The 13327-nt window shown below is 50.2% G+C and overlaps 2 protein-coding genes across 8 annotated transcripts in view; one reads left to right on the top strand and one right to left on the bottom strand.

The window, feature by feature from the left end:
• Nucleotides 1–1485: 1485 nt before the first annotated feature.
• Nucleotides 1486–9270, bottom strand: Jmjd4 (jumonji domain containing 4). Of its 2 annotated transcripts, XM_046448410.2 has the most exons (6): nt 8840–9269; nt 7484–7649; nt 5232–5366; nt 4858–5125; nt 4383–4529; nt 1486–4182 (listed from the first exon to the last, which is right to left on the bottom strand). In XM_046448410.2, the coding sequence occupies exons 1-6, from the start codon at nt 9102–9104 to the stop codon at nt 3883–3885; spliced, it is 1281 nt and encodes a 426-aa protein (XP_046304366.1). In that variant the 5' UTR covers nt 9105–9269; the 3' UTR covers nt 1486–3882. The 2 variants fall into 2 exon arrangements, with proteins under 2 accessions (XP_046304366.1, XP_046304367.1); XM_046448411.2 differs by lacking the exon at nt 4383–4529 and having other exon boundaries at nt 8840–9270.
• Nucleotides 9271–9280: 10 nt separating this feature from the next.
• The window catches only part of Snap47 (synaptosome associated protein 47), a 72970-nt gene continuing 68923 nt past the window's right edge, over nt 9281–13327 (top strand). For 4 of the 6 annotated variants that reach the window (XM_046448417.2, XM_046448416.2, XM_046448415.2 and 1 more), the window contains exon 1: nt 9281–9424. The gene's annotated coding sequence lies outside the window, so the exon portion shown is untranslated. Of the gene's footprint in view, nt 9425–9740; nt 9746–10573; nt 10637–13327 lie in introns of those variants that run through there. The other 2 variants (XM_046448413.2, XM_058580633.1) reach the window with 2 other exon arrangements.

Here is a 13327-nt window from a genome sequence, read left to right as displayed (position 1 = left end):
TGGGATTACAGACATGCCCTACCATGCCTGGCAACCTTAGAGTAACTTAAATAGCATTTATAGGGAGGATCCAGCAGCATGGCATTGCCCACAATGATGACACAGCAAACTGACACTGTTGTAAACGGAAACTATTAAAGCAATGTGATACTCACATCTTTCATAAAAACATGTAAATATTCTTAGAAAGGGTGATTAAGGAAAAATGTATATATAATGCACAGATAAGAAATCAGAATCTCATACTTCATATTTAAAACTATAAGGATTTTTAAAAATACTGATCTGCTTTAGCAAAGTTTACAAAGAAATGGTTTAAAGAACAAAGATTTTATTAATTTCTTAAATATTTATTTTTTAGTTATAGGTGGACACAATACCTTTATTTGTTTAGTTTTATGTGGTGCTGAGGATCGAACCCAGGGCCTTGAATGTGCTAGGTGAGTGTTCTACCACTGAGCCACAACCCCAGCCCAAGAACAAAGATTTTATCATGACAATTTCCTGTTTTCTGCTGATAAGTTTTTGATTGGTTATGAAAATTAAGTCCTTATAGCTAGGTTTAATTCAAATATTTGTCCTAAAGTCTCTTTTTGGTTTATAACTCTGGTTAAATGAACTATTTTCACAATGAAACTATTGATATATTCTAAAGCCTTAAAATCTGATAGTCCATTCTTGTAATATCCCAGTGGCTCAGGAGGCTGAGGCAAGAGGATTCCAAGTTCAAACCCAGCCTCATCAGGGAGCCCTTGAGCAACTCTACAAGACCCTGTCTCAAAATAAAACACAAAAAAGGACTTGGGATAAGGCTCAGTAGATAAGCACGCTGGGTTCAATCCCTTGTACTACTACTAATAATAATTTTAACATCTGATAATCTACATATAATGCTGTAAATGAAGGTCATTGTTATGCTGCAGATCTGCAACATCAGCCCAGAAGCTCAAGGGTTAAAAGCATGGGTCCTGGGGTTGGGGATGTAGCTCAGTTGGTAGAGTGGCCTCGCATACACAAGGCCCTGGGTTCAAACCCCAGCACTACCGTGGTGGGGGGGCGGGTTAGGCAGCTACTGGATCCTAAGGGCTCTGACCTTAGCACTGGATTAATCCACTGATGGATTAATCTGAAAACTGGATGAAGAACTGGGAGGCGGGACCTAGTTAGAGGAAGGAAATAGGTCACTGGGGGAGCCCTGGAAAGCCCCTTCCCCCTTCCACTCTGCTTTCCTGCTACCATGTTCCTGCAATGGACTTGGCTGACTGAGGACCTCTGAACTGTGAGCCCAAACAAATCTTGCCTCCCAAGTTGTTCTTGTCAGGCAATTTGATCAGGGATGAAAAAGCCAACAGAGGTAACTAAATTGTCCTGCTGTGTCTTGCTCTTTATGTAATAGGACTTTATGCATTATTCACAGTCATCTTAAGTACCATCAGTCATGTCTATAGTTTAGAGGCATCTTTTGTTTTGTCCATCTTCCACCTCAAGAATTTAAAGATTTTAATGACTAGCTTTTTTTCAGGTTTTCTCAGTTATACTGTTTACACAATCTAGTTTGCAAATGTAAGACATGATAATGTGTGTACATGTATACAGAAACACATTATGTTCCTAACTGGTATATAAGCATTAATTCTTATGGTCTACATTCAAAATTTTTACAGTTCTGTGGAATATACCTTTTAAAAAACACCCTAAAGATGTTATAAAATGTGATGATGAGTTTTCTGCCCAAATGGCAACGCCTTGGTTTGCACACTCTAGCTAACACTCTCTAATGCAAATCTCCGACAGAATGATTTTTAAAGACAAATTGGGTTTTATTTGATTAGATAAAACTGATACAGCTAAAAAAAAAAAAAGTTTTATCAGTTCAAATTCAGCACAAGAACTTGACTTGCTTTGCTGATAATGCTTCCCTGTTGCGCCTGCTGGTGACAGGACGGAGCTTGTAGTGCCAGTTATGACAGTGTTTTCCCTACTTGTGAGCAAATGGCCTAAAGGCACCAAGCACATAACTGCACTTGTACTCCTAACACTGTACACGTGCCTCCTGGGGTAGAGGCACGAGGCCTAGGCTGAGTTTCAGCAGCACCTTGGTGGTACCTGTTCCCTGTGGACAGTCAGGGCAGGTAGGCAGGATGGTGGGGCTCTGAAGCCCGCCTTCCTGATGGCAATCACTCCTCCCCATTTTCAGTGCACCTGAGTGTGGCCACTCTGCAGGGTGCCCATGAGTGCCACGCTCCAAGCCTCTGAAAATGTGTCAACAGGAAGACCACAGTCAAGGGTTACCACAGGGAAAAAAGGGTAATTTCCAGTGTCAGGCCCTGCAGTAAGGCCTCTATTCATCCTAACCATGAAGCCCCAGACTCAGCTTTTGGGAACTTGGGTTTGGGCAAAGCTCCTTTCTATTGGTAGAAAGATCTGCAATCCCTCAGACTCAGCATTGGCAGTGTGGTCAGGCCATCCTAGGTAGCTGGGAAGGTGCTGGCTGGGGCCTCATGTGACACACAAGGCACTTCCTATGTGATAATTTATTGGACAAAACAAGTCCCTGCTCTCCTGGGCTTCCATTCTAGATGAGGCTCATCCAATCCCACTGGACATCACAGCAGGTGGTGTCTAAGATGTGTTCTGCTGCCCTCTTGGGCAGACACATCCTTCCTAGTTCTGATGGGAACACCTGAGATTGTGAGAGGCTGTGTCACAAGGGAGGGGCTGAGGCTTAACAGAGCTGGGGGTCCCAGGTGCCCTGTGGAGTGAGTTGGGGCTCTGGGGGGCCCTGTGAGTCCATTCCATTCCAGCCCCATGTACACACATGTGTCTGGGCCAAGGCCAAGGCCCAGAGAGAGCAACTGGGTCTCACTGATCTCACTCCTCTGCCCTCAGGTATGCCCAGCACTCCCAAGAAAAGCACTAGGAAAGAGATCAGAGTGGACAACAGGTGGCCAGACACAGGGTATTGGAGGGCTGTGTGGGCCAGGTCGGGTGGCTTGCCTATTCCCCTTCTCCATGCACAGAGAGCACCTACCATTTATAGTGAATATGATAAACAGAGCCAGCACCACCCCACCAGGGCCCAGGAATAGAGGACTGTGTCAGGCTCCTGGACTACCAGAGGCAGCCATGGAGAGGTGTTCCCTCACCTCCTGCTCTGTTTGCAGCCCAACCCTACCAGGACAGTCTGTGGGCGGGACTGGGCAGGCACCACAGCCCAGGACTCTCAGAGGTGCTATGGAAAAGGAAAGCCCTCCTCCTGCATCACATCCTCCACTCTGGGCACCTGGCTGGGCCAGTGCCTGGTTTCTCAGCCACCTAGCCCTTTGCCTCTGGACATGGTAAATGATGACCAGCTCAAGAAGCTGGCTTCAACCTGTCACACAGTGCCCAACTCCTGGCCTAGCTGGAGATGGGAGCCCCTGAAGCATAGCCAGAGGGTAAGGCTGGAATGGAGGGAGGCTTGCTGCATGTGTCCCAGGAATCAGGGGATGGGATGGGTCAGGTCAGAAAGGGGAGACCCTAAGGCAGACAGATGGGACACTCATCACTTAGCAGTCCAGGCTTCACTAGGGGGCGCTGGGAGATCCACGGAAACCTGCTCACATGGCCACCATCCAAGTTCCTGGCAGACTTTGCTACAGGCAAGTTGGAGGGATACCCCCAGCCTATCTCAGAGTATTGTGCTCGCATTGTGGCTGGGCCTCCCCAGAGACCCATAGTCAGGACCTTGGGGAGATGGCCACATCAGACCTTCTAGGAGGTTGTTTCTGCTTAGCAAGATCACACCCCAGGCCATAAAGATGAGGATGGCTTGTATTCCAAGAAGGTCCTGGAGGAGAAGGCTACTCTGTGCTGGTGCCCCCATGCGAACTCCCACAGGAACTACAGGGTGGTAGTAGCAGCCACAGCATCCTGTAGCTGACGCAGCAGCTCCTCAGGCCCTGGGGAAAACGTGCTGGTGTCCACTCTCTGGAAGTCAGGGTGTGTGACCACAGAGGCCAGCACCTCTGCAAGACGGCCAACATCAAATGCAGCCTGCTGGAAGCCCAGCCCTAGGCCTATGTTTTCCTCTTGAGCTGCTTCCGACCCCTGCCCTAGGACAAGAAGTCTCCTCTCAGCGATGACCTTGAGGAAGTGGTAAAATTCTTCAAAATTGATCCCTGAGCAGGATCTCATGATGACCTAGGCCACAGAGGAAAGGACAGTGAGCTTGTGGTCACAGCCATGTCTGCACAGCACCCTAACAAGCAGTTCTCAGGGAGTAACACAGGAGCCATGAGGCACAGATGCTGAGGCCAGACGGTGACTGATGGACTCTGAGTCATGCAACCTGGCCCTGGTGTCTGCCCCAGGCCCCAGACTGAGCCCATATGGGCACCCACCTGGCAGTGGTGATGCCAGTCAGGCATGGAGTCCCTCCACTCATGGACCTCCTGCTGCACAGCCCGGAGCTCCTGCTGCAGGAAGTGCCACATGTTGGCCAGGTTGCAGCCATTGACCCAGTTGTGGTTGATGGAAATGGTGTCATCCTGGAGGGCAGGAGCAGGCTGGCTGAGCCCACAGCAGAGGCAATGTCCCATAGCCCATATCAGGCCCTGGGCAGGGGGCCTGAACATGCCTATTCAGAGGGTTAGCGTATTCAGCCGGGAAAGGCCACTCCCACCTCCAGGCAGCATCAGCACAGCAAGGGTTTGAGGAGCGCACTCCTCAGGGCAGGAATTGGGCAGGGAATGGAACCAGGGGCTGGGACCTCTGCAGCTTCATCCACAGCATGGGGTGCTCTGCTGCCTTTCTGTGGAAAAGCAGCTAGACAGGAACCAGGTGGGCAGAGGGCTGGGCTGCCTAAGCCCACCTTACCAGATTGTGCACTTGGTGGTGCCACCCACTGGGCACAAACACCACTTCGCCAGCCTCCTGTGTGACTTCGAGAGGTGGGCTGCTGTGCTGGAGCATAGGGTGCAGGCGCGTGTCCAAGAGTTTGGGGGAAGTCACATCATAGGGCAGGCTACCATGGCAGTCTCGCAGCGCCTCCTCCTGCCCCGGTGGGAAGAATAACCACTTCTTCCTCCCGCAGATGTTGGCGGACCAGCTGAAGGAGCGGAAGATGTCAGCATGGAAGGGTGACCTGTGGCAAGAGCTCATTGTTGGTGCCTTGCAGTTTCCAGGGTTGGCCTTGCTTCTGATGGGCTTCCAAGCAGAGTGGGGCAACCACAGCTCTGACTCAGCCTTACCAGGTGCCCGGGGGCCCTGCATAGACGAAGCGGTAGTCATCCACATCCAGGGCATCCCAGAACTCATTCAGCCAGTCGGAGGAGAAGTACACAGGCAAGGTGAACACGTCCCCCAAGTCCTCTGCAGATGAGTCCCTGTGGAGAGCCAAGAGGCTGTGAGGAGCTCACCCACAGACTAAGGCCACCGAAGAGTCCCAGCCTTCCTGGATCTACTGGACAGTGATAGCCCTGAGAAACCTGAGTTGAACCCCTCAAACTGCTGAGCCCAGAACTGCAAGGTGGAAGGTGGCTTTGGGGGTGGCCTGTGACAAAGCACAACTGACCCATGCAAGCAGTGGGCACTCTCCCTCAGACCCAGAGCTCTGGTGTGTGCCTGTGCTGGGGGTTCTGGTGCTGTGTGGGCATCCTCCCAACTCCTGAATTGGGGGCCTCTTTCACTTTTTCACCAGTACCAGCAGACCACATTTTGCCTAGTAGATTCTAAGTGGCAGGCCCAGGCAGAAGGGCTATCCATGGACCCTCTCAACCCATCAATGGGCCCTAGAGAAGGCACAGCCCAACCAACACTGTGCTGGAAAAAACTTCTGGATTCAAGCGCACATAACTGCTGGTCAGATGATGACAGAGCAGGGCATGCGCAGCAACAACCATGTATGGGTCCCAAAACACACAAGGGTCCCTCTGCCTAGCATGCCTCTGAGCTTCCAGCAAAGTCTGCTCATCCACAAAGATCCTGCTCAGGTGTCACTCCCTGTGTCCTCCTGACTGTACGACCCCATGTCTTCCTCTGCCCTTTTTGTTTGGACCTGTCAGATAAAATTCAGGAAAGTCAAAAGTTGAATTCCAAATACACAATGAACAATTTTCTAGCATATGTATGTCACATGCAATATTTGAGAAACACTTAGCAAATGATCAAGACCCATCTGTTTACCTAGTACCTCAAGCACAGTGCACAACCACGCCTGGGTCTGTGTCTGTCTGCACTGCTGGTTCAGGCGATGCCTGTGGGCCAGGACCAACCTCTGGCTGAACCTGGCCCCCTCTCTAAGCAAGCAGCAGAGTGATGGGGAGAGTTGGGTCTGGTGCTTCTCGTGACCTGGTGGGAACTGCAAGGGCCTCACTCCATTGCTCTGAGCTTTAGTTTGCACAAAGTGACCCAGGAATTTGTTCCCAGGTTCATTCAACATTACCTGAGCCCCACAATGTACCCACTGCTGAGGGTATGAGCATAACAACCTTTTCTTGTGAAAGGCATACCCAGCAAGGGACACAAAATCCCAGGACCACCTTGGAGAGGAATGTATATGCTTCCCAGAGTGAACACTGTGTGTCTGGGTGTGGGGTGGGTTAAGCTTTTCAGATGAATTATAGATGCCTCTCAGCTTACAATGGGCTCATATTCTCATATGTCCATGTTGAAAATACCAAAATTAAAAATACATTAATAGGGTATGCTTGGCATGTGCAAAACCCTGGATTCAATCCCCAGCACCAAGAAACAACAACAACAACAAAACAATATCACTAACTGAACAAACATCATTGCTGAGTAACACAGCACACTGAAGACACTGTAGAATGATGAGTGCTCTCTATGGGAATGGTGAAGCTTACTGGGAACTATGGATCAGATCACATACTGTTAGCCTGGGGAAAGGAGAGTCCATTCTCTTTAATTTCTATTGAATGCAGATCACTCTTGCCCAAGGCTAAAAATCCTATCAGGGCTGGGGTTATAGCTCAGTTGGCAGAGTGCTTGCCTTGAATGCAGAAGGTCCTGGGTTTGATCCCCAGCACTACAAAAAAAAAAAAAAAAAAAAAAAAAAAAAAAAAATTCTGTCATCTGTACATAGCGCATGGAGGCTGGGGTAGGGGTCATTTTTAAGGTGAGGTAGGCCTCCTCCTTTGGAGAGACCAGCAAGGAGGCAGGAAGACATTAAAGACCATTGCATATTCCAGGTAGAGACCTGGCCTCCTCACTGGGGTGGAGAAAATGCCAGTCCCAGGGGATCCTCTTAAGGAAGCTGGGAAAATAATAAAGAAAAGGGATGAGACCACAGCCCACCTGTGCCCACAAAAAGCCCATGTTCCTTGTGGTGGCCAGCACTGCACAGGCCTGGTGAGGAGCTGACCTTCCCACCACATTGGAGACATAGGCTGGAACTCTGCTGGAGCAGCAGGCACCCTGTCAAAAAGGCCTTGGGAGGCATAGTTCTAGGGAGGTGCCCCATGGCCAGTATCCCCCTTACCTGCACAGGTGCCAGTCCTTGAGATAGAGGCAGCCCCGGGGTGAGGAGCAGCCCCCCTGGACATACTCCAGCCAGTAGCTGATATACTCTCGGAGGGGCATGTGCTCTTTGGGGTTCGAGTTATACTCCTGGACCCCACAGTTGGCAACTGGTACAACCACATCTCCTGAAGTGAGACAGCAAGACAGACTTGGCTGTGAGTTCTGAACGCAGGCCACCCTCCAAACCAGCTGCAGGAGAATTCCCCAGGAAACCAGACTCCATTCCCTCCCTACCCTCCACGATGCCTTTCTGTAGTTCAGCTGAGCTCCCATGTCTCCTTCTCTGTCCTGGATCTTCCTGGGGGCCTGAGCTCCATCCCGGCTCTCTTTGCTTGTCTGGTGTGGGCTGTTCCTGTGCCCTATGGGTTCTGGACACCTTATTGCCCCACCCACCTGAGCTGCGGTCTGGAACACATCCTGTATCCTCCCCCACCTCAGTCCGGTGTCCCTGGGCTCGGTGTGCAGTAGGAGCTCGGTCCTGGCCCTCCCTGTGTCCCCGGCTGTCCCTGGCTGTCCTGGGTCTGGCCCTCCCTGTGTCCCCGGCTGTCCCTGGGTTTGGACCTCCCTGTGTCCCTGGCTGTCCCAGGTCTGGCCCTCCCTGTGTCCCCGGCTGTCCCTGGGTCTGGCCCTGTTAGACCACAACACAAGAAAAGACCACTGACTCCAATTAAAATCAAATTAAAGCAAGCTTATTATTTCGACCGGCGGGGCTGTCTTGCCCATCAAAATCGTGGGAGCCAAGGACAGCAACGAGGCTTCTTTGCAGCCCAGTTTTATAGCCCCAAAAGTTACACAAAGGGGGGTTACAGATAACAACACTCTGAGGAGCATAACACAAGTTTACATTTTTGCTGGCCCCGGCATCAGAATTTATGGAGATCTTAGAGACTCAGAGAGGGTCGTTATCCTGCCAGGGAAGGCCAGAATTTATGAGGCCTCACTAAGGTTTAGGAAAGGGTTGTTATCTGGTCAGGGAAAACCGGACATGGGTGAGTTCAGGGCACGGGCAGGCATTCCAATCAGCTTTACAACATCAACTAATGGCCAGGCCATACAGACATCCTAATATTTTTACAGGAAACAGAAATGAATCCTTCATAACTTGTGACAAGCTGGCTTCTGATCTAATGAGAGAACTAGGCTAGGTATATCAGCCCTTCCTGTGTCCCCGGCTGTCCTGGGTCTGGCCCTCCCTGTGTCCCGGCTGTCCCGGGTCTGGCCCTCCTTGTGTCCCGGCTGTCCCGGGTCTGGCCCTCCCTGTGTCCCCGGCTGTCCCGGGTCTGGCCCTCCCTGTGTCCCCGGCGCTCTTCCTCACCGTACTTCTGCAGCAAGTACTCGAAGTCGGGCTTCCCTTCGGGCGTCACCCAGCGCCGCCGGCTGCCCCAGTTCTCGGTGAAGGCGCTGGAGAACACGCAGGGCCGGTTGGGCAGCAGGAATGCCTTCACGAAGTCGGCGTAGGAGAAGGTGGCGGGTTCCTTGATGAAGGCTACTCCGCTCGGCGCCTGCCCGCCGCCGCCATAGAGCTGGCCTCCGAGGTCCCGGAAGTGCTGCTCGGCAAAGGCGCGCGTATCACGGTCCATTGGCAGCGGCGGAGGCAGGCTCGGACTCACACTCCCCAAGGAAAGCGGAGGCAGAGAAGTCGCCCAGATCGCCGCGGCGTGGAAACTGCAGGACCGGGGCCGGAACCAAGACTCGGTGGCGCCGCGTTCCGCCCGGACCTCTGGCCGAGGCGCCGCACGCTTCCGCCCTGCGCGCATGCGCCCGGCACACTGCCGCTCTCCGCGCAAGCGCAGAGTTCTTCGCCTCACAGCTGACCAGCTCCCACTGGAGGTCGCTTCCGGGTCCGGTTAAACCCGGCGGACTTGGCACGTATCTTCCCCGCTGCCTCGGCTGCGGCCCGGTAGGCTCCTGCCCAGCCCCGGGATAGCCCGGCCGCCATGGCTGACGCGGCGACGAGTTTGAGCCTTTCCTTACCCAGAGCCCCTAGGGGTCTCCAGGGGACGGCGGGGCGCGGAGGGGCGATGGGGACCTGAGGGGGCGGCCGGACGGAGGGAGACCGGGCCGGGGTCGTTGAGGGGGCCCTTTGGAAAGAGAGGACCATTTGTCCCGAAAGAGCGGGAGGCTCGGGAGGCTGGAGGAGCCTGGGGGCTGCTTCCAGGTGGAGCGGTAAGGGCGGCCGACTGAGTCGCGGGCAGGGTGGGGGCCGGCGTGCTGCGGCCCGGTGCTGGTGGCCTCAGTTCCCGTGGGCACGGCGTGGAGGCTGGTTCTTCCTCCGGCCCTGGGGATTGGACCCGGGGTCTGTACTACTAAGCCTTAGTCCCAGCCCCTTTTAAAAATGTCTGTGACGGAGTTTTGCCGAGTTGGCCTCGAAGTTGCTGTCCTTCTCTCCGAGTCTCCTGAGTTACTTGGGATTACAGGTGTGGCCACCACCCCTGGGGATGGAGGTTACTGGGCTGGGGCCTTTCAGGAAACTGACCCCGCACGCGCACCCCTTCAAACCCAGTCAAATCAAAGGTTTCAGACATGTCATTCCGAGTAACATGCATGAGTTTAGTGAAGGGATAGGAAAGGGTAAAGGGGACACTCAAGGGAGAGAGTAGGTCCTCTCAGGAGAGGGACAGCGTGCCTCTCCTGCACTCCAATTTTATTGGGGATCACAGTGAAGTTTCTAGGGAATCCCCCCTTGACTTGACAGCAGGATGACATCGGACTTTCGGGTCCCCTCTGTCATGACAACTCTGTCACCTTGGTCTGTGGATTCTTTTTTTTTTAAGTTGTAGTTGGACATTTATTTATTTGTTTTTATGTAGTGCCGAAGATCGAACCCAGCGTCTTGCACATGCTAGAAGAGCTCTACTGCTGAGCCACAACCCCCTGGCACATGGATTCTTAACTCTAAATTCTTACAGGTTTCATGGTTAGGAGGAACTATCCTTTATCTCCCTGAGTTCCAGGATCTGGTCTGTGGAAAGGGTCACAAAATCTCCTCTTTCAGGGTAACTTGGATTCCTTTTAGAGACATTATTTCAAACTTGCATTTCTCCTGCAGGTAACATGTAGTTTGCTGAGAAATGTGACACATCTTGTCTACTTAAGCCAGACAGAGCTGCAGGTAAATTGCTTCTTGGAAAAGAAAGCATGTGGGGGTCAGCACAGTGGGCCCATTTTTATGGAATTACTCCCTTAACCTTGTGTTACCACCAGTTGCTTCTGTCTATCCTCTACCATGGATGTCATTATTGTAGGCTAGGCCATGGTAGGAAATGGGAATGTACACAGAAATTAAAATGGAGAGAAAGACTCAGTCATAAGCCCATCCACAGATGACCATTTTAAAATTCTCTGGTATAGAGCCTGTGTTTCCAGGCACGTTTGTGTTCATTCATTTAGCCCCCTTCCTTTCTCCCTTTTTTCTTCCCCTAGTGTCTTCTTATGTAGGCATAATGTTACGATGTGTGTGTGTTTTCATTCTCTTTCCTGGATATCTGAAGAAATGAATGTTTTGTCTGCTGTTGAGCCCCCTGCTGGCCAGCAGCCTCAGGTGGCTTTAGGATGGGGCTTGTCAATGAAAGACTGACTGTAAATTGGGAATTTACTCCCCAGCCCCATTTTCCAGGGAGGGGAGAGGGACTAAAGGCTGTGTTGATCAGTAGTGACAATGATTTTATCCATCAAGCCCATGGAATGATACCTACATAAAACCCCAAAGCACGGGGTTCTGAGAGCTTCCTGGTAGGTAAATGTGGGGAGGTTCCTGGAGGGTGGTGCCCAGCGAGAGGCCTCTTCCCATACCTTACCCCCACCTACCTACCGACACCCCCCCCCATATATATAAAATCATCTTCATCTGTGTTCTTTTTCATCTGTGTTCTTTGTAGTATCCTTTATAATAAAATAGTAAATGCAAATATTTCCCTGAGTTCTCTGAAACACTTGAACAAATAAATCTAAATTGAGGAGGAGTTATTGGGAATACTGATTTATAACTGGTGGGTCAGAAGCCCAGGTGAGTCAATCTGGGCTTGTGAGGTGGAATGGGGAGGCAGAAGGGGCTGGGGAGTGGTGGAGGGACAGCCCTCAGTCTGTTGGATTTGATCCTGTCTCAAGCATACAATATCAGAATTGAGTTGAATTAGGGAACATCCAACTTGTGTCCTCTACTGAATTGCTGAATTGTTTGCTTCCTGGTGTGTGTGTGTCTGTGAAACTCCCATACATGTGTCAAAGTGTGTTGTTAGAGTATAGGGGAAACCAATTTTGAGTTTTGTGTTTTGCACACATGTGCACACACAAATTTCTCTTAACACTCTCTATATGTATATATAGTTTTCAAAAAAACTTAACAATAAACTACGATCTTTCCATGTGTTTACTAAATGTCCTTTGGGTATTTGATTTCACTTGTGCATGCAGACTGGGGAGGCCAATGGGAAAAGTGGGGTGCAGAGTGTTTATAATTGTCTCAGTATGTGAGAAGTATGATTCATCACAGAATTTGCCTCATGAGGAAAGTATGTGTGATATTATATATATACATACACACACACACCATGGAATAATACCTGCATAAAGTATGCAGTTAACCTTGTGTTACCACCAGTTGCTTCTGTCTGTCCCCTACCATGGATGTCATTGTGGGCTAGTCCATGGTAGGAAATGGGAATGTACACAGAAGTTAAAATGGAGAGAGACTCAATCATAAGCCCATCCACAGTTGACCATTTAAAATTTTTCTGGTATAGAGCCTGTGTTTCTAGGCATGTGTGAATTCACTCATTTAGCCCCCTTCCTTTCTCCCTTTTTTTTTCTGGGAGACTTATTTCAGGTTAACAGCATATTTTATGTAGTTACCATTTTCTGCCCTGCCACCTCACCTCACAAGCCCAGATTGACTCATCTGGGCTTCTGACCCACCAGTTATAAATCAGCATTCCCAATAACCCCTCCTCAATTTTGATTTATTTGCTCAAGTGGTTCACAGAACTCAGGAAAACATTTACTAATTTATTATAAAGGATACCACAAAAATGCACTAGTATGTGTATTGATATTTCATATATATATATATATATATATATACACACACACACACACACACACACAAAAATAAATACATTTCTGTTCTACTGGGGAATCAAGGATTGAACCTGGGATGCTCAACCACTGAGCCACATCCCTAGCCCTGTTTCATATTTTATTTAGAGACAGTGTCTCACTGAGTTTTGTGGGGCCTTGCTGCTGCACCTGGCTTTGAACTTGTGATCCTCCTGCCTTAGCCTTCCAAACCTCTGGGATTATAGACATGCGCCACCGCGCCCAGCTTTTTGTTTTTTATCCATGGTTCCTGGCTTATAATTCCCTCCACAGGGCAAACCATAGAAACTAGAATTTCTTGGAGATGTCAAAAATAATCTGAATAGATGGGCTTACTGGGTTTCCTCACCCTTTCTATTAGCAGTCAGGCCTGTGCTATAGTCTCCATAACAACTGGAAAGGAAAGGGTTCAGAGAGTTTCCAGGTAGCCGCATAGAGGGAGGTACCTGGAAGGTGGTGCACAGGTAGGGTGTAGAAGCCTGTACCCATTCCCTATGCCTCTTACATGTCTCTTCATCTGTATTCTTTGTATTGTCTTTTATGGTAAACCAGTGAATGTAAGTAAGTATTTCACTAGTTCTTTGAGCCATTTGAGGAAATCCAATCCAAAAAAGGGGTTATGATTATGTATGGGAGTCTATCAGAAGCACAGGCAAGACAGCCTGGGGCTTGTGATTGGCATCTTGAAGACTGAGTTCTCAAACTAGGA

This window comes from Marmota monax, unplaced genomic scaffold (assembly GCF_021218885.2).
Source record: "Marmota monax isolate L192 unplaced genomic scaffold, Marmota_monax_Labrador192_F-V1.1 WCK01_AAM20220418_F8-fsc00327, whole genome shotgun sequence".
Lineage (NCBI taxonomy): Eukaryota > Metazoa > Chordata > Mammalia > Rodentia > Sciuridae > Marmota > Marmota monax.
The sequence above is the reverse complement of the archived record's forward strand: the minus strand, read 5'-3'. Positions and strand labels throughout refer to the sequence as shown.

Coding starts and splice junctions, on each gene's coding strand:
- Jmjd4 (XM_046448410.2), bottom strand. CDS start 9,104: ATGGACCGTGATACGCGCGCCTTTGCCGAGCAGCACTTCCGGGACCTC. Junction 5,126..5,231: donor GCAGGGCCCCCGGGCACCTG/GTAAGGCTGAGT, acceptor CTCTTGCCACAG/GTCACCCTTCCATGCTGACA. Junction 4,530..4,857: donor ACCACCAAGTGCACAATCTG/GTAAGGTGGGCT, acceptor CCTGCCCTCCAG/GATGACACCATTTCCATCAA.